Consider the following 26,908-nt stretch of genomic DNA (forward strand, 5'->3'; position numbering starts at 1 on the left):
ATCTAGCAATATTGATGTTACTACCTTGGAATAAAGTGCTTTATAGCTCTTATAATCTCAAGTTACAGTCTCCCTCAAACTAACCAATGGAATATCTTTTCATTGATTGGCTGTTCATATTCCCAAAACCTGTGCTGGATGTAATTTCCTCCCTCCCTTAACTTCCCTCCCTCTATCCCTCCTTCTTTACTGACCTCTAACACAGCTCCAACACAGACCTAGACTCTCCAGAGCCCCCTTCCTTAGCCCTGTTCCCAGAGAGGGCTTATAGAGTCCCAGTTGCCCTAACTCTAACCCAGAGAGGGTCTTCAGATTGCTGCGGCTGATTGCGGCTGCTGCTGAGGTCTCTAATGTGCTCTGATTATAGGAGGAGGTAGAGAGGGAGAAGAGAACCCACTGACCGTCCAACCTGGCTCATCTGTCTTTGGCAAGAAAAAGATACATTTCCACAAATTGTTTGTGTGTGTGTGGTGCGTGTGCATGTGTGAAATATGTGAACTGGATGATTAGAGGGAACATCAAATGGGACCGTGTATAATAGGCTCTGTCTGTGCGTGTGACAAGGGGGATATGTGGTTAGGGCTAGGAAGAGACAGAGAAAGTTAGAGGTTAGTGCTGGAATCCTATGGGTCCATGTACAAGGTTTGCTAAGGGGATTTTAATAAATGTGACCCAGGGTTTCCCGCAGAAAATGTGTTAGTTAAGGTGGTAGGGTGGGGGGGCGGGGGGGAGGGGGGGTACTAGCCTAATCAAGGGAGACTGGCGTTTCGTGGAATGGAAGGGAGAAAACAGGACAGAGTAACACGGCGTATATCGCTCAATTTTATTTTTTCTTTAAGTAGTAAAGGAGGTAGGCGTGTGTTGCTTGGGCGGTCGCCTTAACTGTAAAGTACTGCGGGAAACCCTGTGACCTGAACATCAGAACATCTGCTGGGGTCCATTCAGGGTATCCAATATGGAATCTCCTCCAGGATTAGTTCTCTGCCTACCTGAGGGTCGACCTGCTTCCAGACAGACACACAGAGCCAAATCACAGCCAGAAGCAAACATCAAAATTAAGCTTTGCTGTTTAACTTGTCGTGGCTTATCATCTAGATACCATTGATTTTGTCAGGTGGATGCCGAGTTGCTTGAAGACCTGCCCTCTTTTTCCTAGTCCCTCCATCAAAGCTCTTCTCTTCTCCTGGAAATCTGTGTTTTCATCCCTCTCATCTTTAATGTTTCACAGTCAATAAATGTCAGGTTTTATCTGTAGTAGATTCCTGCTCCTCTTCGGCCTTCTCCCAGCCTATGTCTGGGCTGGTTCCATCACTGACTCCTCCCCCTTCCCAGGTGATTGGTGGATTATGGGTTCCAGAGTCAGCTGACTGTGTTCGCTGTGAGATGAGGTCATTCAGGTTAAACGCTTTGAACAAGAGCACTGCTGAGCAGGGTCCTGCTGAGGAGGTTGACCGTTTAAACCCTGAGAACATGTGGTCCTTGACCCCGACAAACATGGTCCCTGTGAGGTCAGGTCACGCTTGGCCATGTGTAGAGGGTGATCAGTTTCAAGGTTCTGACATCATCCATGTGTCAATTTTACAACTCAGAGTGAAAACCGAATGTCAGTTTTTACATTCTCACAACCTACTTTGATTTCCACCTAATCCCTGGAACGGACACTTATGTGTCTGTTATTCTACAAAGTAACATGCTCTGTCTTTCTCTCTAATCATGGGAACAAGATCATTAAATGCAGAACAATCCTCAAGCTCTGCTCCAATTTCCATAACAAGCCAGAAAAGTTGGTGACTTAATTGGAGCATTTCAAGTCTCTTCATTATGTAGTTATATAGTTCCAAGTAGTCAAAGTGGTTATCTTGGATGCTCTGTGCGAGAGCTGTTCCAAATTCTCAACACATTAAGCAAATATAGCCACAGCTCGTATCATGTTCTGTCATGTGTTTTACACTATGAATGCTGTCCTTGCTGACAGAACCCTTTCAACATGGCTGATAAGGGTTGGGGTCAGGGGGGGGGGGGGGGGGGGGGGGGGGGGGGGGGGGGGGGGGGGGGGGGTGCACTTGTTGTGGTTGACCTTCATGCCATGCAGACATCCACATTGTTATTGTGTAACCCGTTGCAGCTGTGAACGTGTCATTATTTATCGAGTGTGGGGGCAGTGTCACTTCCCTCAAACCCTCTGCTGTTGACGCTGTGATCTCTGGCGAGGATCTGGCCGATCGCGTGAAGACGGAGCCTGGGAGAGTTCTCCTTCAGATGCAGCGTGTGTCTACACGAAAAGGTGTTGGCCGGCTGGCTCTGGTTTCCATGATGTGTGATGATGGACATGTGCTCCTTGTCAGTCCTGGAGTACTTGGATCTGCATTTCTATTTGAACGTATTCATTTATTCACAGAGCACCTTGTAAATGTCTAATAGGTTTTTTTTATCCAATACAACCTAAGCTACATCCTTCCTAGTCCTTCTGAGAGGGATTATCTGTGTTGATACTGGGTTTGGGTGAGGGATGGATAGGTCAGTCCAGGGTACAGTATCTAATCTGATTCACCCCTGCATCCTATCCCAGTATCTGCTTGGTAGGTGGGCAATCCAAGGTGACACAAAGGACCTTTGCCTCAACTGCTCCGGATTGGTGCTGGGCAAATTAGCATGGGGCCATGCGTCAGTGAGTGAGGGAGATGTGTGTGCGTGTGTAAGAAAAAAAACTTGAATTGCCACAAATGATTTATTTTTCTTTGAGAGCCCATTCCAGACCCAAGGTCTAATCAATGGCACAGCACGTCTCCCTCACCACTCACCAGTTGCTCTTGAAAACCTTTCTGATTGAAATTTCCTCCCGCTCGTTTCCACCCCAAGTGTTTGGAAGAAAGGCGTGCAAAGAGAATAAACGGAGTTTCTGTAATTAGTCTATTTTGCACTTCATCTCCAAGGATATTTTCTTCACATGCCTGCCTCATAAAAGAGTCAATTGTTTCAGTTCCGAACTGATTGAGCCTGAAACAAAAAAGGAAAAGAAAAGAGTGACACAAAGGCTTCCTGCCTCCTACCAGGCTGGGCTAAACCACTTATTTCAAGCTAAACTGGATTATGGACAAAGGGGACAAAGCTGGAATTTCTGGGCCCTCAGCAGAATGGTGCCAGGGCCCTCGGACCTCATGCTGGCCTCCGTAATTTAACTTATGCTTTTGAAAGGCAGACATTTTTTAATGGGAGGCATATTAGGGGAGATGCTTGTGTTTGTTTGGTTAAAGAGATCATGGTGACAGCTCCACAGTCAGTGTACACAGGTCTGCAACATGCTGACGGTACCCTAGCCCACCAGTCTCAATCTACCCTTCACTGTCAGTCTGACTGCTCAGCCTGAAACAGCTCCGGTTTGTTGAGAAGATAATGGCAAGGGCCAAGGGCCACACATGTTTTCCATGGAAATGTTAATAAAGGTCTGTTCCATGTTGTTGAAACTGCCTTAAGGCTTGGCCTGCATTTAGCAGAGACTCTCTGCCAAACATACTGTATGCAAATACGAAGCAGGCAGTGTGGTTGTGGTTAGCAGGCATGGTGATGTGTCTCTCGTGTACCACAGCAGGGCAAGAGAGGAGTCTGGATGACATCGTCATTTGTCACAGGGCCAGGTAGCGTACATGGCTCGTTGAGAGCCATCGTTTGCTCCCAGCCAGCTGAGCCTCACCACTGTGTGCCCTTCCAGAACAGACCCGCTCCCTGGCTCTCCAGGTGGCTGAGGGCGAGGTTTGGTTCATGGATGGACTGCCGTGCAGCTTAGGGTGGGTTCCAGTCAGCTCAACGGGACTCGACCCTAGTCCCATTTCCCATCTCATGGAGCACCTCTCTATCTTCTCCAACTGCACCCTCCCCCCTGGTGGGGGCTGGAGGACAGGGCGTCTTAAGCCCCTAATTAGGGAGAGCCCTGTTGTGGAGCCCCTGGTATGCCAGTCTGGATCTCCAGTGGTGGTGGTGATGGTCTTAAACACCATGATTCTGACCTTGCTGGTCGACGGCCTGTTTGGAGGCTGCTGCACTGTTCAGTGCGCACGCTCTTATCTCAAGTAGGTCCCCTGAGGTATTTCTATTATGAGGCTACAAAGCGACATTCCGCTCGTAATTGTTTGGAGAGATGAATGTGTGTGAGTTTGAGAGAGGATGTCCTACAGGTTCATGGGAAGTTCAGACAAAGATGTTCGACAGGCAATCTGTATGTGATGGTGGTAGGGGGAAGAATCTTCTTGCATTACCGTTCCTGTTGATTTATAATTAAAGCATAACTGTCCTGTTCATGTGATCCACTTTATACCTGTAATGTTTAATCAAACATTAGCTCCACAGCAACATTGTTTTCTCTTGGTTTACACTCCCCTCAGAACGCATAGCACTGATAAAATTGCTAGACCTTGTTTTAAACATCTCTGTAGGACCAAGTTGCTTCTGTTGTGTATGTGACACAACACATACCCTGACATAGCTGCCCCTGTCTGCACTGTCACAATGGTTGTCCTTTAGACTGTCCAGCATAGGAAGGATCTCTTCCATAAGCCTCTTCTAGTGATAGTCCTCATCTCATAAGAGATACACACCTACTGCCCTGCAGCACAGACACACCACTATGAGGGGCAAGCTGCAGAGTGGCTGTGTCCCAGTGACAGAGAAAGGGTGAGAGGGCAATGACCTTGACCATAATGCTATGTTGTCTGTTTATTCCTGTTATGGCATGGGCTAATCCCTTAGCGGTCAGCTCAAATATTCCTGGTGCATTCCTTCATGTCTGTATCCCAGGAGACTGTCATCCACAGCTCTGGTGTTAACCTCACGACCAGAGGTCAACTACCTGCCCTCCAAACATCCATCTAGTGACGTTGACCTACTTTCTCTATTGAGAACAGTGTATCTATTGCATCATCCTGTATAACGCAACCGACTTGTTGATTGTAAAGGCGACTCTCCCCTCCCCCTAGCCCTCAGGGTTTCCTATGAGGTCCAGAGGCTGACTACAAACTATAGTATACAGTGATACACTTTGTCCTGTTGCCTGTCAGGACAGTCATTCATTCTCTGCATAGGACAAGTGGATTGGGTTTCGATAGACGGCGGTAGGTCATTCGACTGAAGGGAAGGTCTTTCCAAAGGGGGTATGGCTGAGGGGTAGCCTACCGGCCTCTGCAAAGTGAACATCTCTGTTGTAGAGATGCTCTGTGTCTTCCTGTGTCCTCTCTCCTTCCTGATCACCTCCCGATCCTCTGCGCTTCACCCCGGAGCTCCCCTCACACTCCTGACAGCAGTTCTCGAGTCATCGAGGGATTGGGCCATGGGTTGAACCGCCGACCTTTCCGTTGCCAGGCAACAGAGGGACCTCTGGAATAGAGAGCGGTTTGTCAGGCTCCTCCCCGTGCCTCTGACAGGGCTGACCTTACCCAGGGGTTTAATGGGGAGCCTCTCTACACAACACAGGACATCAGTGGCAGATGATTCGACCCCAGCAGGGATGGATTGAGTTAGCATCGGTGTATTTCTAGGTATAAGAAGAATGTAGTAGAAGTAGAACAATAATACTAAATCATTAAACAGTTTTTTCCCCAACTGGGGGCACTATTATTAACGACTGGTCACTGTTAACAATACGGCCTCCTCTCCTCTGATCTCCTCTCTGCTCCTCTCCTTTCTGCTCCTCTCCTCTCTGTTCCTCTCCTCTCTGCTCCTCTCCTTTCTGCTCCTCTCCTCTCTGCTCCTCTCCTCCCTGCTCCTCTCCCCTCTGATCCTCTCCTCTCTGCTCCTCTGATCTCCTCTCTGCTCCTCTGATCTCCTCTCCTCTCTGCTCCTCTCCTCTCTGCTCCTCTCCTCTCTGCTCCTCTATGCTCCTCTCCACTCTGCTCCTCTCCTCTCTGCTCCTCTCCTCTCTGCTCCTCTATGCTCCTCTCCTCTCTGCTCCTCTCCTCTCTGTTCCTCTCCTCTCTGTTCCTCTCCTCTGATCTCCTCTCTGCTCCTCTCCTCTCTGCTCCTCTATGCTCCTCTCCTCTCTGCTCCTCTCCTCTGATCTCCTGTCTGCTCCTCTCCTCTCTGCTCCTCTCCTCTCTGCTCCTCTCCTCTCTTTTCCTCTCCTCTCTGTCAGTTCTATTCATTAGTGTGATGAGAGGAAGCGTTGCCCCCTGGTTGGGTTCACCCTGAGCATACATGCCTCTGCTCTCTGAATCAATCAGTCAGAACAAAAGACAGGACAGGAATCGAAAGGCCAGTCCCAGAGCACTGCACAATCATAGACGTGTCATGTCGTTCCCCTTAGGCCACCAGAGATAAAGGACACATGATAATAGACTGATGTCATTTTGTGTCATCGTTGTTTTAAAATTGACGGGACTACTTTCCATGGTACGTAGGGATACGTGTACAGATCTTAGCAGGAAATTAGTGCCGGGTTGGACATGTATACAGTATGTGTGAGTTACTTATCGTGAGATCTCTGGGGAGTGATGGGGGATTATTGGAGACGTTCTATTGCTCCAGGCTCTGGCTGTGAGAGGCTGCCTCACCCTTTTTACCGACACTGTCTTGAGAGTTGGTCTATAGTGTGTGTGTGTGTGTGTGTGTGTGTGTATGTGTGTGTGTGTGTTAATGCGTATTGTGTGACTTCAGTTCCAGTGTAAGTGTGCGGCAATAAGGGATGTTGACCTGCATGTTCTAGCTAGCGTTATTGTTAAAAGGAAGCTATAAAGATTTTTAGCAGGAGAGACCTTTCCAAAATAAACACCGTAGGAAAGGCTAGTTGATCTTAATGGTGGAACAGTCCTATTGGGAGCTATATAGTCCAAACTCACAATCTCCCCCAGCAAAGTGTAAAAGATTCAAACACTCCATAAATACTTCATGATCATTTCCATGGGGGAATTCATAAAGTGTTTAATATCTTGCCTGTAATGTAGGCGTAGTCGTCTGCAGGGTCGTATTTTACAGTTCATTTTGACGTATCCATGCTAGCCAGGTGTGCTGCGTGAAAAGATAACAGAGATTAATTGAAAAGTATTAAATAACCTGAGGTCCACTTGTTCACATTCAATTGTAACAGTCAGTTAATTCAACCGTGGTTGTTTTGGCTGCAACAGTCACAATTTCCCTTAACAATAAAATTGACTGTTAACTGATATCTTCCTGTACAGAGGTATTTAAAACCAGTTTGAACACCCAGAAACAAAACGGTTACAGCAAAAGCATTGTATTTCTTGTTTTCTGGAAACATGCTCTAAAGCTGCTTAAAACTCTTGGCTTGCCAAATGGTGCATGAACAACAGCTTTAGTTCCAGATTGCATTACACAACCGTCCACTGTTTTAGGCTTTAAGTAACTGTAAAATACTCTGTTGTTTTTGCAGTTGACGTGAGGTCAGAAATCAACATCATACTCAGTCTTACACTCAATTTACAATTTGGCGCGAAATCTAACTCACAGTCCGAAAAATCACAAACCAACCAGAAAACGACTTTGGCTGTCCGCTCTCAAAACAGTTTAGATCCTGTTGCCAGTGTTGCCTGGCGGCTGTGTTTCAGCTGCGTGCTTGTGTTTCGTGTCTTCCAGAGGAGAAACGTCCACCTGCTGCTGAGCGTGTTGCTGTTGGCCGTCTGCGGGGCCGTCCTGCTGGCCTGCAGGCTGTACTGGATGGGCAACAAACCTCCCAACTTCTCCAACTCGGACAACCCTGCGGCCGACTCCCCTTCCCTGCTCACACGGACCCTCACCTTCCTCTATCTGCCCGCAGTCAATCTCTGGCTCCTCCTCTGCCCCAACACCCTGAGCTTCGATTGGTCCATGGACGCCGTGCCTCTGATCAGGGGCTTTGGCGATTGGAGGAACCTTCACAGTGTGGCCTTCTATGTGTGCTTGGTCCTCCTGGCGTGGACGGGTCTGCGCACTCGCCAGGCCAAGAGCAAGGAGACCAACGGCAAAGCTCACTGCGTCACTAACGGCAAGTCCGCCACTAACGGACACGGCTACCACCCCCCTGAGCAGGAACACACAAACTCTCACGCTGAACCTCACTCCTGCGCACAGAACGGCACCAAAAAGCACCACGCGGCGTCCAGGATGCCCCTCCCCACCACGGAGAACGTGGTGGTGTTCTCCTTGGGCCTGCTGGCCATCCCCTTCCTCCCGGCCACCAACCTGTTCTTCTACGTGGGCTTCGTGGTGGCAGAGAGGGTGCTGTACATCCCCAGCATGGGCTTCTGCCTGCTGGTGTCACTGGGGCTGCGGGCCCTGGGCGTGCGTGCCAGGAGGAGGTCGGCGAGGACCCTGCTGCTCTGCTGCAGCGCTGCTCTGGTGCTGCTGCTGGGCCTCAAGACCGTCCTGAGGAACGGCGACTGGCACGACGAGGAGATGCTGTACAAGTCAGGGATTTACGTGAACCCGGCCAAAGGTAACACACACACACACACAGGACACACACTGGACTCACATGCACACACACTTTTAAATGCATGCATGTTCACTGACAGACACGCGCTTATTTATATATGCGTAGGCTGCATACACATCCTCACACACATTCGCACACACTCAGATACAGACAAATGACTGCATCACCTCTTAGCGCTGTTACATTATGGAGTGCACAGCGTAGGGATGGGGCTTTTAAGCATGTGGCACAACGCGTGGCCGTGCCGTTCTCAGACAGACTGTCGCCACATCAACACTGAATAATGTAACACGCTGCTGCTTCAGAAATATCTCACGCCTGCAGCCCTCTCCACTCGCCCCGGTGTAAACACGTTGACCTTGTTAGCCCTGCTGTTGGACACATTCAAATGTGCCTTCTTCGCATGGAGGACGTTTGTAGGAAACTACAGTAACCACAGATCAAAGTTTTGAGGATTTATTTTTTACTACTATGAATCTCATATTTATTTGCACTGGTTAGTAAACCATAATATATATTTTTTTGTATAACTTATCCTATATTCTAACATTGAAATGCAGTATCACAGATGCTATATATTGTGTTCCTCATGCTGGCCCGGGGCTGTGAAGGGACAGAGTTGAGGGGCCACAGCTGCGTCTGCAACTGGAGCTCCTTTTCCTCTCTGATTCTGGGGCAGAGCTGAGACACGACAGCTGCTTGTCCGGGGGTCAAGAGAGGAAAGCAGAGGGGTGTTTACAGTGAGGGAGGGTGGCAGCAACGTTTGGGACTGACCTTCTCCCTCCTCCGTCAGCGTGGGGTAACCTTGGAAACGTCCTGAAGAACCAGGGCAAGATGGAGGAGGCCGAGCAGGCCTACCGGAGCGCCCTGTACTACCGCAGGAACATGGCCGACATGCTGTATAACCTGTGAGTGTGTTCACGGAGCCGTCTTCGGCCGTTTTGTGTCCGTTCTGTCCTAGAAACTTCCTGTGTATGTGCTTCCACACGTGTCGCTGTGTCACTTGATCCTAGCTCTTCAGACAGAGAAAAGCCACTGCTGTACTCCCCTGGGTGTGACAATGCTGTGATTAATCATTGTGGGTTGTGGTTTTGGGGGGGGGGGGGGGGGGGGGGGGGCGACAGACCAGGTTCCCAGACAGGAGGTGTTTTAAAGTGCATCCTTTGATTCACCAATGTACACTGTCCTTTGTTTGTTGTTGCAAAACAAGTTCCAAGTTCACCTTTTGTGAGAAGTTGGACTATAAACTTGTACTCTGGCCGAGTCTACCGTGAAGGGCGGACAGTCACCGACTTTTGCTGCATTTCCACACGTCTCTGTAGTCTTTGTCTTTCAGGTTCAAGCTTTTGTTTTTCTTTCTGTTTCAGCGGTTTGCTGCTTCAAGAGAACAACAAGTTCTCTGAGGCGCTGCACTACTATAAGCTGGCCATTGGAAGCCGTCCAACTCTGGCTTGTAAGTACAGCTTCTCTCTTTATGGTCAATCTCAAGCTTTTGAGGTTGTTGCTGTTTCCAGGCAACAGGAAATGGGGTTGAGGGTGAGAGAGGGTGCAAGGGGGTGAGTGTGAGAGAGAGGGTAAGCCAAGGTGAAGAAAGAGCGGGGAGGTGGAAAACACGGACAGCTACATTACTGTATTCATGATTCAGCAGGCTGCAGACCGTCTTTCGATGGCACCTCATGTCACTGATTAAACTGTGGCAGAATTCCATTACTTATGAATTCAGGTCAGGGTCCCCTTTCACCATTCATCTCTTTCTCTCTCCCCCGGTCTCTGCCTCTCTCCCTCTCCTCTCCTCTATTTTAGCGTTTATTTTTTCCGGCATCTCCTCTCTCTCTCTTGTTGAAATAGCAATGTTCATGCAGCTGTTAACAAACGACGGCAAATCATTTTTTCAGCTCCGTAGTTATCAGAAGTCATGTATTCATATTCAGATGAATCACTCTTCCGATGTTCTGGTCATGACATCAGCAATGTCCTTTTGTTTGTGGTACGGTAACAACCCAAGTCAGATCATCAGACAGCCCTTCCGTAGTTCTCTCTTTGTTGTCATGCAGAGAGTAATTACGATCTCAATCAAGATAATGATTAAACTGTAATTTTCACTCAACACTCAATTATCTTTTACTGGTGATAACGTTAATTAATTAACTAAAGTGGTGGAGATGGAAGGAAAGTGAAAGGAAGTGAGGATGAGAGAGAACAAAGAAATGCTTCAAGGTTGTACCGTAATGGCTGATTGACAACTGGAACAGAGTTGGTTTTACAGTGTAAGGTATTCAAAGCTAGCGCTGGAGGAAAGAATGTCCATGTCTGTTCTGCTCTTCTATTAGGTAAAGCCTGATCACTGTCAACAGCCTTTTGAGTAATCTGATCAGCTTTGTTCCGACGCTATTATTGACATTAGAGTGTATGAAGCTTCCCTGAGCATGTCACTGGACCTTTAAGACGGATGAATCTGAAGTGCAGTAGAGGAGAAAGCCTTAACAGAACTCTACTGTACATCTCACCATGGCTCCCGCTCAGAGACTCTGACAGAGCCTCTTCCACTCAAGCACATCCAGTCTGGTCCCCTTGAGTCTGGAAAATATATTAGCATAGAGTGGATGTTCTGGGGCAAAAGTTACTCATGCACCTCTTTCTCTCTGTCGAGCTTGCTTTCTCTTTCTAACCCTCCATCTCTCTGTCGGACGTGCTCCCTCCCTCTCTCCCTCTCCCTCCCTCTCTCCCTCTCCATAGCGGCCTACCTAAACACAGGCATCATCCAGATGAACCAGGGCCGTCTAGACGAGGCAAAGAAAACCTTCCTGACCTGCGCCGACATCCCCGATGAGAACCTGAAGGACCCCCACGCCCACAAGAGCTCCGTCACCAGCTGCCTGTACAACCTGGGCAAGCTGCTGCACGAGCAGGGCCACCAGGAGGTAGGCCGGACAAACACCGGGGACCCCGTGGTGCCGTAGCCAGAGGGAATGTGCCGGAGAAATGTGACACGTGATTCCAAACGGGTCCGCTTGTCTCCAACCAGAGGTGTCTCTCGTGTCGTTCACAGGAAGCCCTTTCGGTGTATAAAGAAGCGATACAGAAAATGCCGAGACAGTTTGCGCCTCAAAGCCTCTACAACATGATGGGTAAGTCCAGTTTTTGGACATTGAACCATGTAAGCTGCAAACACGATAACGAAGGGATTGACGTGATGGGGGTTTCACTGGATACTGGGGTCATTTGTAACGGTTAAATCTGCTGTTGGCTGTGTATAATTTATTTTCTGGCAGGGTTAGTGGACCCTCACTCCGTCTAAAGTCTGCAGGATTTAGCAGCACTGATTGCGCCAGGTCTTAGCCTCTCGGTTTTCTGAAGCTTGAGCTCTCTCCTGAGGTGGGCTGTGGCTTTGAAAGGAGACTGGATTTCTGATAGTAGACTGTTGGTATATCAGGTAGACTGCGGTTTCTAAGACTGTAGGTTTTTTGAGGTACTGTGCCTTTAGGCTGTTAGTTTGGAGGGTGCCTTATTTTCGGAAGGTCTTTTAAATTGAGCACCGGGATTAGACATTCTCAGAAATACACGGGAAGCAGCTTCAAAGTCTGTCCATGTAGTGGCAGCTCAACGCTCCCATTGAGCCCCCTATGTTGGGGTTTCTAAAGTGCATTAACACTGATAATTCACTTCCCGCTGCAATAATAACCTTGGCACTCGAGTTACAGTCATGTGAAAACAGCTGTAGACTAAGTTGTGACTTTTGATTTGGGGAAAAAAACGGTAATATTCTATTTCAGGTGACCTCTGCTTCCACTCACATTCTTGTCAGTCAAAAGCCATTCTGAACTTTTTCAAAGTCTCTCTCTCTCTCTCTCTCTCTCTCTCTCTCTCTCTTTCTCTCATTCTCTCTCTCTCTCTCTCTCTCTCTCTCTCTCTCTCTCTCTCTCTCTCTCTCTCTCTCTCTCTCTCTCTCTCTCTCTCTCTCTCTCTCTGTCTCTCTGTCTCTCTCTCTCACACTCGCTCACTTACACACGCACCCTCTCACTCTCTCGTTGGAGAAGTGTAATTCCACCCAACAGTGGGCTCACCGGTGGAGCCAAATGCATCTTGACAGAAGTGCTGAGATGTGTCACAATGTTGACTAGAAAAGCCCTCGCAGTTTCAAAGCTGCCCTGGCTGTGGGAGGCCATCATAGCAAGGCGCTGTGTGGCTCCATTTAGCTCCTTGGATGAAGATCCTTGAGGAGACTTGTGAATACCTGTCATCCATCCCCTATCTTTTTACTAGCCTCATCAATCTGACGCTTGGACGAGGGAGACAGCAAGAGGGAGGGAAAGGCGAGTTAACAAAGTTTGATTCCCGTCAAAACTTGGCAGTCAACCGCTCTTCGCTGGTCTCCCTGTCTCTTGTGTGCCATGGAATGTTCCACCCGAAGATGGTGGTTTCCAATTCCGTGGAATTGTCACTTCTGATTCTGCATCAACTATGTGGGCATGCCCCATGTGAAGCTTCATGTTGTAGTGATTTGGAGTTGCAAGACGAATGTATGTCCTTTGTTTGCCTATTTTGCTGTTGTATATTTCAAATGTTACTGATATTAATGATTATGATCTTATTGTAATCCCATTAGTGTTATTCAATTTGGGTAACATCAGGTATTAATGTATGTTCTCTAGCTCTACCCTCTTGACCTGATCATACACATTTGTGCTAATGGATAACATCTTAAAAAATCATTCACTAGAGATACATACTTGCTTACATCTGTTGAAAGAATCTCTATTCCAATTATTATTATAATTTTTTAATGTAGCCTTTATTGATGCATATTAGGTCACACTAGTCCCTGAAAGACAGTGGGGTCAGATAATATCAGAGGGCAAAAGTTCATCAGTAATCACGGCCACCTGCTGCTAATCTCAGTCTATCATCAGAGAACTGATTAGGATCAATCCTCCACTAGTCTGAATGACATGTCCTCTAATTGGCCGTGGGTGTGGAATCGAAAAGAGAAGCGTGTTTCTGTGTTTATATAGAAATCCTAGCAGCTGCTATATCCTCTGGCTCCTCTGGTTTTTACTAAGTCATTACACTTCCAACATTGTTTTGGTTTGTTGTCCCCCTATTACCGGTGTCCTCCCAAAATGATGGCGGGAGGGTGGGAGGAGAGGAGAGGGCCATGTTTTGTCAGGTGGACGGAGGGATCAAGTGCTGTGTCATGTCATCAGCCCCTTATCTCCACCATCACAGCGGTGAAGTCAGACATGGAGTCAGGCAGCGCTCCTCTCATCGCTGTCCAACGCTGAGCCCGAGCATCACAACCAGGGCAGATATTTATTTTGACGTGACCCTCGCCGATTCTGCATGAAGGGTTTATTATCGTCTCGGGACTTTATATAAATAAGCAACTAATGGGGTTTTGCTCTAAGATGATCTTATTGAGTCGATATTCCTCACAGACACCGCAATTAAATCGTTATCTTAACTAAGCTCAGGCCTGACCTCAGCAAAGGTTCTTTTTTTTTCTTCATCAAATGAAATGGCTGGCTTGGGATCATGGGGGGTCTGACACGACTGAAGCGATGGCATGTCTTCTCCCTCGCTCGGTCGCCTCCCTTCATGACGTTTTTTCCGTTCCAACAATAAGAATTTGGGGTGGTTCCTCGACCTCTTGACCCCTGACCCCCTAACCTTCGCATTTCCTTCTCGCTACAGGAGAGGCCTACATGAGGCTGAACAAGTTGTCTGAAGCAGAGCACTGGTACAGGGAGTCTCTGAGATCCAAACCAGACCACATTCCAGCTCACCTCACCTACGGCAAGCTACTAGCCGTCACGGTAAGCCTTGTCATCTTCTTCTCATCTTCCTCCTCTCCTTTCCCTGTTTTGTTTGGCCTGCTCTGCTCACTTTTCCCCACTGTTTCCTCGTCACCGGCAGTCTCTCCTACTTTGGGAGCATGTAGCCTGGAGAGGAAAAACCAGCCCGTCTCCACACCTAATCAATGGCTCGTGTGTGTGTGCGCTCGTCTGTGTTTGTGTGTGCATGTACAGGCGTGTGTGTGTGAATCATATTGGGTTTCTGAAGGTGCTCCATCCTCCTGAGGGGATAGGCGTCTGATTGAGTGCCAATGTCACAACAAGCCTTTTGTGTTCTGTTACCACATCCCTGGCCTAATGCTTAACAACTCCTTTACCGGGCCCTGTGTATTGACATGCAGTCAGTGTCTGACACAAAGGTTGCAGATTGCTGTGGACAGACAGCCCTGGAGCAAATAAGTCTCCCCCTTCCTCCTCCTCCTCTCTCTTCCTCTCCTGCCTCCTCCTCCCTGTCCTTTCATCCCCCCTCCCACTTTGTCTCCTCATCCACCTCCTCGCCCTGGGCCAGGTTTCTCTGACTCCTGATCCTTCAGGTCATATGGATGAGTTGGAGTAGAAAGGGCTGTTTGTGTGCTGGACTGGGACAAAGGGGACTGAGGAATGGGATGTGGGAGGAGGAGGAGGAGGGGGAGTGCGGCATGTAGTGTGTGAGCTCCCAGTGACAGATCCGCTCGGTCCCAGATAGAGTAGGCCCAGGGCGGAGTGGGTGGGGTGGGAGAGGAGAGGAGCTATGGCAGAGTGTTTGATGGGGATCCACAGGATGGAGGTGTGGCCTCTCCGCCCAGGTTGACGCCGCTCCCGGCCAGAGTCTGGCCTCTGATGGCGGGATACACACGTGGTCAGAGGCCCTCGGAGCTCGGATGGGCTCTGGAGCACCGCCGACTGACTGGGCCCTTCCTGCACATGTCTCGTTTCATTTCCAGCCCTGAATCTGAGCTCTACTTAAGTCCCCTTCTGTTGAGGGGTTAGAGAGATCAGGCTCAGTCGGTAAAATGATATCCTTCCTACCTCCCTATTTGGGGCATGCTGCAAGTAAATGCAGCAATACCAGTAAATACATCCTGATTTATTAGAGATGATTGGACAGTGTGTTTAGTACATAAAACTGTGCATTATCAAACCGTAATGTTCTACATTTACTTCAGAATGAATTTAACTTGAATCTATTGTATAATCTAGTACAGTAGTATACTTAAGTAAAAATATATTGATATATAATAAAGTTTTTCTCTTTCAGTTGTGTAGAGAAAGACAAATATATCAAAGGTGTATTTCTCATTTATTTACATTTAAATTATATTTAAGTACTGATTACTCTTTTTCCTCCTAGGAAGTGAGTCAGAAAGAAACACAAAAACACTGTAAATGCACAGTATATGTTAAGTACTTAGCATGCCAGACAAACACATATGGCTCCTTACCGCACCGTGACACGTTACACTCCTTCCCTCTCACGTCTCCTTTCCACACAAAAGATCATCTTCATCAGTCTATGATTTTCCTCACAACAATATAATGGTTACAGATGGATGGTGGATTGTCCTTATTGCTTTGGGATCTTCTCTGTCTCAAAAGATCTAGCAGTCGGTTTAAAGAATGTCTTTAGGTGGTGGCGATGAAAGATGCTTGGTAAGCTGACGTGAATTGGATTCTAACGAAAGCCCCTGGACATATATTTGAGATATATTTGAAACGGACCTTTGTCCCTGCAGAACTCTGGGGAAGCGACACAATTCAATATATAGAAAAGTGCAATGCTCTTGAGTTGATTCACTTTTTGACTGAAGAGCAACAGAACTCACTGAGGCGTGAAGGAGTTTGGCCTCAGCAAGAGTTATTGATTCTTAGAAGCAGGCAGGTGAGAACTGAGATGCACATTCTCCTTTCTCCTCCTCTCCTCCTCTCCTCTCCCCTCCTCCGAGACTAAGAAAAGAACGAAAGGTGCCTCTGCCTTATGAGGGAGGAAAGAGTCTTTCTGACAGGTTTACAGTCCTGTTAGCCTTTATCCAGACAGGAGTTGAGCAGAGACTGTTTTGAGATCCAGGGTGAAGATAGAAATCCTGAGCTCAAGCTCGGAGGTAGAATGATGGACACAAACATGGAGTGTTTTAAAAGCCACAGAACTGTCGACACTCATCAGCCTCCGATGATGCTGTCCTGTCCCCCCAACTCATAGTTTTTCCTTATATTGTCAAAACTTCAGCTCATTATTTTACCTTGGGATACATGGGAGTTCCGGAATGTTCTGATGAGCTCTACTTCCATCAGTCTCACTGTTCCTTAGAGCCATCCCGCTGGCACCCTTGTGTGCTCTCCGACAACCGTGTTTAGTCTTGATCAAACCCAACCCAGCCTGAGTGAGCCCCCCCCCCCACCCCCCGCTGTGAGTGATGGGAAGCCTCCATCCTGTCAGGGGCCGTGGGTTCAGATTGTGGCAGGGCAGCGGCTAGGATCTGAGTCGGGGCTGGGGCCGTGGCATGGGGGGGTTAGGGAAAGGGCAGGGGGGCACGGGTTTGTGCCGGGGTGAGGCAGCAGGGGATTGGAGGGGGTTCTGAGGGGAGAGCAGATGCTGGGGTGGGGTGGTGGGAGTAGAGGGGGGGGGGGAGAGCATGAGAGTATCAGAGGGCAGGGGGGCAGTCAGTAACAAGCTGGGGATATTGATGTCATCCCCCCGCTGTGCGGACCCTGCTGCACCTCTGGACACCCTGGCGGTGGCGGGGGTGTGGCCAGGTTTGTGATGAATGACCCCCTGCTGATGTCGGTCGTATTGGACCCGAGTCATTTCCTGGTTTAATCAGAAGCAGGATTCATTCGTCAAGCCCACAGGAACAGCCTGAGACGCTCCTGATAGAGGGAGCGTCGACCGCATCTGCTCTATGGCTGATGGCACCCGCAGATTAGAGGGTCAGCACCAACAGCTCTCCCCGTATGTGAAAACAGGATAAAAGAGCCACACAGCGAGCCCAGGTTAGGTGAGGAGGGGAGGGGGCATAGTTATTGGGAGGTTGACTTTTACCTATTGACCTTTTGGAGGGCTGGCTGAATTTCAGAGATTTCCAGTACGTTATCCATCTCACCAAATAGCCTCAGAGAGAACAGATTTCAGACAGACAGCACATCCAACAGCATTTGTGTCAGAGGTATGTACTTGGTTCATCTCCAGGCCAGAGCCAGACCTGCATACTAACCAATAACAACTGAACTGAGGCTGGGTTTGACAGGCAGAACGATTCGATAGATAGACACGAAAGCAAAGGGGCTCGGAATGATTAATCTTCCAGCCAGGCAGCAGAAGATGACTCAGCAAACACCTAAGTAAGAAGCAAAGCGAAGAAGAATTAAAAGACGATGAGGACAACATAAACAATGAATGTAAAAGAAATCCATCCTTTTAATTAGCATCAGACGGTGTTGCGTTCTAGTTTGTGTGATCATTTTCCTCACAAAAGGACATAGATGTGTGCACCAGTGCCGAAAACCCCCTTACCTGTTCTAAAATCAGCGCAAAACATGGACTTGTGGGGCTTATTGCTTTTCTAAAACTATTACCACAAATATTTGATATGGCTTCATAAATAAAAACAATTAAAAACAAAATAGTTTATATAAACCGTCATTCTTCCGCCACTACAAAGTATAGTTCCTACATAAATCGTTGCCAACCAACAGCCAGATGGACACCTTTGCCGTTTTTTATTTGAAATATTCGATGCGCAGTAAAATGGAATGTGACAGAATGTTATAAGAACAACCTGTAAGGTTCTGCTGGTTTTTACAACGACATGGAGCGCGATATAGCCAATCACAATCAAAGACGGGAACAACCAGTTTTAGAATTGTTTTTTTGTATGCAGCGTTTATGATAACTGCTATTAGCTTAGTGAGGCAAACATGCGCTATTGATGGTTGATTGTTGATGTGAGTGCAGCTGACGTGCAGCTGAGGTCCAGTGTTGTGTGAGAGCAGCTGGCCCAGCTCCTGTTCACCTTCTCTACTCCATCAGGACTGGCTGCCTCTCTCACGTCGGCCTCTTTCATAACCGATGAAGGCTTTAGTAGAAAGGTTGTTTTTTTTGTTCTCTCTTCTTCAGTGTAAATATAGAAATGTATTTGGTTTTCAGGGGTCAATAATATATATTATTTTTCAAATAACCTGTAACCAAAAGGTTAACTAAAAAAGAACACTCTGAAAGTCATACATTCATGTTGGTGTCCTGTTCTGTGTATCTCTCTGTCTCTGTCTCTCTCTCTCTCTCTCTCTCTCTCTCTCTCTCTCTCTTCCCTAAATGACGGTGCGGGGGCCACACACAGTTTCTCTGTGGTCAAGCGAGTGTTATTTGAACGGATATAATTGTGTAATGAATGAGTGCACAACGTCCACTGTGTAGTGGACTGTGCCAAGCGGGACATTGTGTACTCTTGACTGTAAATCTGTCTCAGGAGGACACGCACGTGTTGAAAGAATAACACCAGTACATGTGTTTTATGTCCGCTTATTAAGATTAAATGTCACAGTAGGTTTGTGGCCGGGAAAGTTTCTCATTGAAATGAATATGGCAGAACTTGAAACAAATAATGACAGCGTGTTTAACTGCTCCTCTCAGGGCCAGAAGACTGAAGCAGAGAGGTACTTTCTGAAGGCAATTCAACTGGACCCAATGAAAGGCAATTGCTACATGCATTACGGTGAGTGCCTATGACTGTTGTTTTACATGCCTTCACCGTTAAGGTAAACCAACTGCCTATACTGTGTTCACACACACACACACACACAAACGTTTTCTTGCGAGCAGATATCGGATGAAGAAAGGGAACGAGGCTGTTCATCTGTCCAGTGTTTCGCACCGTCAACCTAGACATGATACTGTGCTCCATTGAAGTTTTGGCAGACGGTGCCCACACTGTTATGTAAGAAGTGTGTGTGTGTGCGCATGTGTGTATCTGTGCCCGTGTGGGCCTTCCCAAACAATCGGACCAGCAGCTTTACAGACAGTGTACCCCATTTGATCCCCCTCTCCGATCACACACGTCCTCCTCATTTGAGAGTGACTGCCCGGTGAAATCCCCCTTCTTTTCCTGGATGTTTCACGGGGGTCGCTGTCAAATGTTCCTAACAGCTCCAATAACGCATCGGCGATTCGCAGAAATCCATCCGCTTCCTCGGCGGCCGCGCTGGCCGTGCTCTGTGGGCCCGTGAAGCTCCGTCTGGGCCATGGAGGGCCTCCCGCACCTCAGGCCTGCAGCGCACGCTTCAGTTTCCTCCACAGCTATTTCGGAAAGTATGCTTGGTTTCGCCCAGTGGTCTGTGTCTACTGGCTAGCTCCAATGGAGAAGCTCACCAAGATCAACATGGTATCATGCCTGTCTCAACTTGACCCTCTCTGGGAGTCCACCTTTGGTTCACGCCCCCATCCAGGGTCTAATATCCAGCCTCCTGAGAGGGCTCGAGACCCTGGCTATGTCCAATCAGCTGTGCCTTATATGTATAGACATGGCCTGGTTGCCAGAACAGCTACAGGGAGACAAACTATAGCTTCAAACAGTCTTGATGATTGCTAGGTCTCTGTTAGAGATCAGACCTATCTACGCCTGCACAAATCCACACCACGCCAAATGAGCCTGAGTGAAGGCCGAACAAAGATGGGACAATGTGCTGGTATCTCATGTTTCAGCCAGTCATTAGGAGGAAGGACACGGCTACCTCCCCAGGCCAAAGGCAATATTTCCAGGCCGAGGCCTTAGCCTTCCCTCTGATGGACTCCCATTGTATTATGATACCGTTTTCTCTCTCTCTCCTCCCCGCCACCAGGTCAGTTTTTACTGGAAGAGTCCCGCCTGCTGGAAGCGGCGGAGATGGCGGAGAAGGCAGCACGCCTGGACAGCGGGGAGTTTGACGTCGTCTTCAGCGCAGCGCACATGCTGAGGTGAGGGGTTTCAAAGGAAGGGTTTACAGTCACAACTGAAATGTCCCGATAGGACACTGTGAAATCAAGTAGACGAGGATGTGCGGTGGTGACGGCGCCACCACCTGTTCTGTGCAGTTGGCAGAGCAAGGATGTGCTGGTGTTAGGGGTTTACTGTAAGCACCACCAGGGCCACCCACACTGGTAGTAGTTTGTCATCCTCCACCACTCAGTCCAGGAGTCACCCGTCAGACCAGGGAGGATAGGTTGTTGATGGAGGGGGGAGTGTATGGAGGTTGGAGAGTGTGCAGTTGATCTCCCAGGATTACACCCCTCCGAGGCCAGAGTGGTTTATTTGACGTTTGTTGAGATCCCCCTTCTCAACCGCTGCACCAGCCAGGGAAGCTGCTCGTCTGAACGCACATGCTACATGTCTTTTCCCCTCTCCCTCCCCCCCCCTTCACTCTCTTTCTTTCACTCTGTCCCTTCCTCCCTCTGTTTCTCTCACTCCGTCTCTCTCTCCCAAACGCGTTCTCCTCCCGCTGCCTCCCTGTCTGTCCCTCTCCCCGCCCCTCCGTCTCTCTCCCTCTCTCTTTCTGGCTCATTCATGAAAAGCAGCCTCCAAACCAGAGCAAGGTTCATCTCGTGAGTCTGAGTCAGAGTGCTCCTGGAGGCCTCAGCCTGTTGGTGTGTTCCAGCTCAAGCTGCGAGTGGAAATGTGTCAATAGAGCCATGTGCCAAGGTACAGTGTGCCACACAGACTGAGGGGCGCTTGACGCCAACAAGATTATATTTCCTAGTTTGGAGATTGACTTGCTTGAATGTATCCAGGGAGAATTACAAGGGAAGTTATTACTGTGAAAGCAGTCAGTACAAGTCTGCATGTCTAGAATCGCTCTAGTCCTGTAGAGGGACATTGAGTTCTTCACTCAATTTGACGAAAGCCATAAATAAATAAAAACGTCGTCATTCAGCCGTTTGCAGCTTCTGTCTGCACTCATCTGGCGCCCCACTCCCACACACTAGCTCTGATCCAGGGTTATGTGCTCCTCTGCGGCCTCTCTCTCCACGGAGAGCCCCTTCCGGGATCCAGACCCCTGGCAGCCGAAGAGAACCAGGGGCTGGGCTCATGCTCCCCACCGCCCTGCTGGCATGGGGTCTGGCTCTTCTGGAGCTCATGTTCTTTATGTGTTTGTTTTGGACCCAGACATGGAAGACCCTCAGTTGGTGGGGATGCAAGTGAATGTGTGCGGGGGGAGGAGTGGAGGGGGAGAAAGGACGGAGTAAAGGTTAGCGGAGGGAAGGCCCCCTTAGATGTGCTAGCGTCTCTCATTGCTCTCCGGGGGCCTCTGCTGCAGCCTCTGACAAGTTTGCTTCCTCTCTCCGCTTCCCCCAGCCTTCTTTAAACAATCAGCACGTTATTCCAAACGGCCCCTCAGAGTGGAAGCCGGTGGAGGAAGCGGAGGCCGGTGTGGGGAGGGAGGGCCGCTCGAGTGCTCGGGCCCTGGGGAATGTGCTAATGCTGGCCTTTCAGGGCCCAAGGCCCTCTGGGAGCCAGACTGTTGACTGTGGGGGGGTCAGATGGCTGAGCGGTTAGAGAGTTGGGCTATTAATCAGAAGGTTGCCAGTTCGATTCCTGGCCTCGAAAAATTACGTTGTATCCTTGGGCAAGGCACTTCACCCTACTTGCCTCGGGGAGAATGTCCCTGTACTTACTGTAAGTAGTTCTGGATAAGAGCATCTGCTAAATGACTAAATGTAAATGAAATGTAAATGTAACACTGCTTGCCAAGTCCAGAACATCCAGACAGAATACAAGATCATTAATTTGAGCAGTTGTGCAAAAAAAGTGTCTCGTCGTTGTAGAAAGAGACGTCAGCTATAGTTAGATCTACACTCAGATAGCTGTCTGGTGCTGAAAGGGAATGTTTTTCAGACTGACCTTAGTTGTAAGGGACACAGTCAGATTAATGATTGGTGAGTCATTGTGTCTGCAGTGAGCTTAATAAAGGGTGTATTTGTTTCCCAAGGGTAAGGGCTGGTCTAGAATGGAATTTAGTGCTGGTGTAGCTGAAGTGTAAGGTTTGGGTCTAGAATGAGGGTCAGTGCTGGTTTAACTGGTTGTTAGCTCTTGTCGTCCTTTGCTCTGGTTAAACACAATCCCACTAAAATTGGGAGGACCAATCACTATGGTGACCACAGAGTGGCCACCTTCCATCAAACATCCAAGAATGTGTTTAGAAATGTGATAATGATATTATAGACTTGGATTACTGTCATTCTTAAGATATTCTTTCTTAAATACTATTATCTAAATGTTATTCTGGCACATAAACACACAATTGTGGTTTGGAGACAAAGACTGCAGAAATGTACGTTAAGCCAAAACATTAAATACTGTATTTGTCCCATTGACTCACATCAGAGAGAGTGGTTCAGACAGAAGCATATACTGTGAATAGACATATCATGTATACCTGCAGTTGTGACAGTCTATATCCAAATGTCCCTTTGTATCGGTTCACTCTAGAGCACCTCTACAGCTCAGTTTGCCACACTCCAGTCTGACTTACCTCATGTGGAAAGCATCCAAATACACGTCTGCTGTCCAGCCACTACTGAACCACTGCTGTGACTTAACTGCAACGGCCCCATGTGGAGCTCCAAGGTTTGGATGCTTTGAACGACCTACAAGAGTATCAAGTGTCGTCTTTTTTTTCCGGGCCTCATTTGTTTTTCATGTATATATATTTGGATCCGTCCCTCTCAGCCTTCACCTGTCAAAGATGACGATGAACCATTATTTTACCCAGGTAAGGATGTATCCATGGTGCATTCTTGGTTGTCCAATGTTACGGTTCCCCTTTTCCCTGCTGCCCTACGGAGGACAGTCTTTTAATAGGGCCAGACTTCCTAAGCCCAGTTCAGACGGTCTGGTCTCCCTTTTATCATTACGACTCAGGGATCTGGAGCCAGCTCGTGTTGGGCCTGTCCTTGACTCTGTCAAAGTTAAACTGTTTGCAATGAGACAATTGCTACCATCAGTGAAACGCAGCTGTGAGCTGTAAAATTATTTTTGATTTATAGGGGTATTGATAAACGGAAAAGCTTTTTGGCTGAAGGGAAGGGGGAGTCATGCAGCCAGGTAAAAAGGGCATAGAAGCGGTTGGGTATGGAGATGTGGAAGACATTCCTGCTTGGACGAAGGGTTTTATAGAAGCAACTACAGACACTAAATTCCTCGGGTCCTCTGGGATGAAGTGAGAACTCATCTGTCCTGAAGTCTACCTGTTGTCACTGCCAGTTCTTTTATTGGACTTGAGGAAGACCTTCTCCCTCATTCTGTAAAGCAAGAACTTCGTTCCCTGATTCCGATCTAGACTGTTTACATGTTGTCAAAAGTACCACCATCCAAGCATCCTTTCCCCACACTTCTTTCTCATGAATCTTTCATCCATATTGCTAATCATGAAATATTGATCCAACAACTTCCCACCAACCAGGAACACTGATACACCACGAACCACAAGGGGCCATAATAGTCTTTGAAGTTGTTTGTTATGAATAAACCCGCGATGGATGAGAAAGATCATTCTCTTTGTACCAACTTAACGGGTCAAAGATTGTGACCTAGTAATGAAGCGAACGTCATCAGACTGTTAACTGCACAGAGCCTTCCGACAGACCTGGGTTTGTTGTCAGCCTGTGGGACTGGCTCCAAGTGTCCCAGCTGTGCCCTGTCCCTGGCCCGCGGTGACCAGTGAGCACACAGGGGTCAAGGTCTACCCTCTGAAGTCCCAGCAATAAAGATGACTGATGGTTGCTTCCCGTGTTTTTGCCTCCGCAGACAGGCCAGTCTGAACGAGGCAGCTGAGAAGTATTACGGACGAGCGGCGAGCCTGAGACCCAATGTGAGTACCGTCCTAATGACCCCCTTATTACTCACCGTGATGGACGCTCAGCTGCAATCACAGGCTGGGTGGCTCTCGCAGCAATCAACAGCCCTCGGCTGCCCCGACGGTTCTCTTACAATGGCCCCCATTGTGAAGGATCAGATCAGAAAGACTCTGGCTCGGTTCGTACCCAGCTTAAAGGTTTGTTAGTGCAACATCAATCAGAGAACTTCAAAGAACAGGCGGGGGTAATTTGATGGTGGGAAGAATAATGATAATAACACTTAGTCGTGGGGCTTTGGTGACTTGAAATGAGTAGACTCGGGGGTACGTTGAGATCGTTTGACAGCGAATGTATAACTTGTTTTTCTTGCAGTGATTCATGGGCATATAGGTTTGTGGCATTTCTGCTATATTCCTGATTAGAAGAAATGACTTCTTGAGTAGCAAAGGGTATCTGGACAGTGTCGGACTACTAGACGTTGTGCTGAGCCAGTTAAAAATGTCAATACGTTTAGTACCAAATACACAGTTTACACATTGTGTTAACCAAGAGACTCTCTCTCATCAATCCTATTCATTTGATAATGCTGTCTAGAAGGTTCGGTGATAAACATGTACATTATCAAGGGTTCTTCCTATGCGAGCCAACCTTGTAGTTTGAATTCCTAATCAAGTACCACTCCCCAACTCTCCTAGCAGTGACACAGCCCTCATTATTGTCTGGGTTGAAAGGAATACATTACCAGAGTCTTGAGCCACTAGAGAGTCAAAGGTGAAACAGAGAGCTCATATCCATAAGTCAGCAACATTAATACGATTAACCCTGATCCCCGTGCTGTGGAGAAGGGGCCTTCACTGTCATTGTGCTGCAGACAGTCTGCAGTTGCTCTGCCTTGTAGTGTAGGCCATGTTGATGCAGGATTCAGAGAGGTTATTTCTCTTTGACTCTGAGAGGTGGAAGTGCCTTGTTTTTAACGACCTGTTTATTCGTTGGTATATCTTAATCTTAGACTTTATTTAGACTTGCCAAATGTCAACGATGACTGAAAGTAAGCAGGGCATCGTAGCAGCTAGATGATATTTTGTCTTCCCGGTATTCATGTTTATTTCTGGAAGATCATCATCCATTGAGCTTTGTATTTGAGCTTTTTTGGCATCCGCAAATCTAAACACTTTTGTCCAAGCTCAAAAACAGTCAATTTAAGCCGAATGTCATCACCTTATTTGGAAGGCAACGTTCCATTAGGGTTGTTTATAAGGACGGCCATATTACGATTGAGTACAATCTTTCATCTTCCTTACAGTTATCTTTTGTTCTATCAGATAGGACTTGACTTAAACCATGTTTCTTGTCAATCTTTATTTGTTATTTCACACTATAGTTCAGTATGCTGTTGGCTGACTGTTCGTGATTCCTTAGGACTGGCATTTATTAACGACACTTCAATTCCATTTGAGTGTTCTTGAACTGAGATGCTGTGTAGCTCCATCCCATCAGTGGTTTCCACCAACGTTACTGGAGCCTGACAGAGGTACTCTCCCAGCAGTGTTCCCCCTAAAACAGCAGCATCTGTGGGATTCATGTCTACCAGGGCCTCCCTCCCTTAGATATGCCCCACCTGGTATACTCTGAGGATTAAGTAGGTTTGTTACTGGTCTACCCCCTCCCTCCTGAACTGTACTTTCATGGTTTAAAACAGCTGTTTTCCCCGACGCCCAACTGATATACTCCACATCTGTCCTATAACTAACTGCATGCCTGAGGAAATGGAATGGTGGAGATGCCGGAGGGTGGAGGGTTTTGGGGGAGGCAGGGTCCAGTAGGGGTCAAGGGTTAGGAGGGAGAGAGGCTGGGGAGGAAGGGTCTGGTGGGGGTCAAGGTCAGGGAGAGAGACTGGGGGGGAAGGGTCGGGTGGGGGTCAACGTCAGGGAGAGAGGCTGGGGGCTGGCGTGTGGGATCCGACGCTTCAACTGAGCTGTACTGAAGGAGAAAGCAGGAGAGTCAGCGTTCGCACAATGTTGCTCATTCATCGATGGAAATGTGTAGTGTGGACCTAACCCCAAATTGTAGCATACTGTATGAAGATATTTATAATATACAGTATAAACATATCGAATGTTTATACCGATGAATCGTTTCAGGATCCATTCAAACACAAACACAGGAGTGGACCAGGGAACCTATATGGAATGGTGTTTTTGTTCCTCTTTGCGGCTTGTGGTTTGCTACCTCTGAATGTCGGTGTGTGGAAACCAGAGCCACCACCCAGGGTTCAGGTCCTCTGTGGTCTGGGTGACTCCTGCACCCCTGAAGGGTTCAGGCCCAGCCTCACAGGCCATCTCTGTTGGTGTTCCATGGGGGCTTTGACCTCAAAAACAGTAGGAAGCCCTTGTGCTCCACACAGGAACAATAACACACGTGGAGCCCATATATCATACTATGTGCTGGGGCTTGCATGGATGTGTGGCCCCTTTCAAATCATATTTGCAATCTTAAAATGGGTCTCGAGCACGGATTACATTTTACAAATTGGTCCGCGTAACTTGATCTTCATTTTAAGGGGTTAAATAACGGCTAGTCTATCTGGGTCCTAGTTCAAAGTGGCCTTCTAGCTCAAATCTGGTTGCCTGGGGAGACAGATTGCTATAGCTTGGGGAGCATATCTATAATTGTGTAGTTCTATAATGTACCCAGGCCAAGGTGACGTTACAAAAGCAGTATTCACTGCTTAGAAATAGTGTACATTTGTATCCAACAATGAAAGGCTCAAACACATTTGAGTCAGCATTAGTGGGAATTTAGGCCATGCCAGCCTTTACTTTGGCGAGGAAGTCTGAAGCA

The 26,908-nt window shown here is 48.0% G+C and overlaps 1 protein-coding gene across 1 annotated transcript in view; it reads left to right on the forward strand.

Moving 5' to 3' along the window:
* Nucleotides 1-26,908, forward strand: part of tmtc2b (transmembrane O-mannosyltransferase targeting cadherins 2b) — a 71,326-nt gene that overhangs the window by 40,268 nt on the left and 4,150 nt on the right. The window contains exons 3-11 of the mRNA XM_047034815.1: nt 7,579-8,416; nt 9,210-9,324; nt 9,784-9,869; nt 11,153-11,337; nt 11,466-11,544; nt 14,108-14,229; nt 18,872-18,953; nt 20,077-20,191; nt 24,018-24,081. Of these exons, the coding sequence (XP_046890771.1) occupies nt 7,579-8,416; nt 9,210-9,324; nt 9,784-9,869; nt 11,153-11,337; nt 11,466-11,544; nt 14,108-14,229; nt 18,872-18,953; nt 20,077-20,191; nt 24,018-24,081 (1,686 nt within the window). The remainder of the gene's footprint in view (nt 1-7,578; nt 8,417-9,209; nt 9,325-9,783; nt 9,870-11,152; nt 11,338-11,465; nt 11,545-14,107; nt 14,230-18,871; nt 18,954-20,076; nt 20,192-24,017; nt 24,082-26,908) is intronic.

This window comes from Hypomesus transpacificus, chromosome 14, assembly GCF_021917145.1.
Source record: "Hypomesus transpacificus isolate Combined female chromosome 14, fHypTra1, whole genome shotgun sequence".
Classification (NCBI taxonomy): domain Eukaryota; kingdom Metazoa; phylum Chordata; class Actinopteri; order Osmeriformes; family Osmeridae; genus Hypomesus; species Hypomesus transpacificus.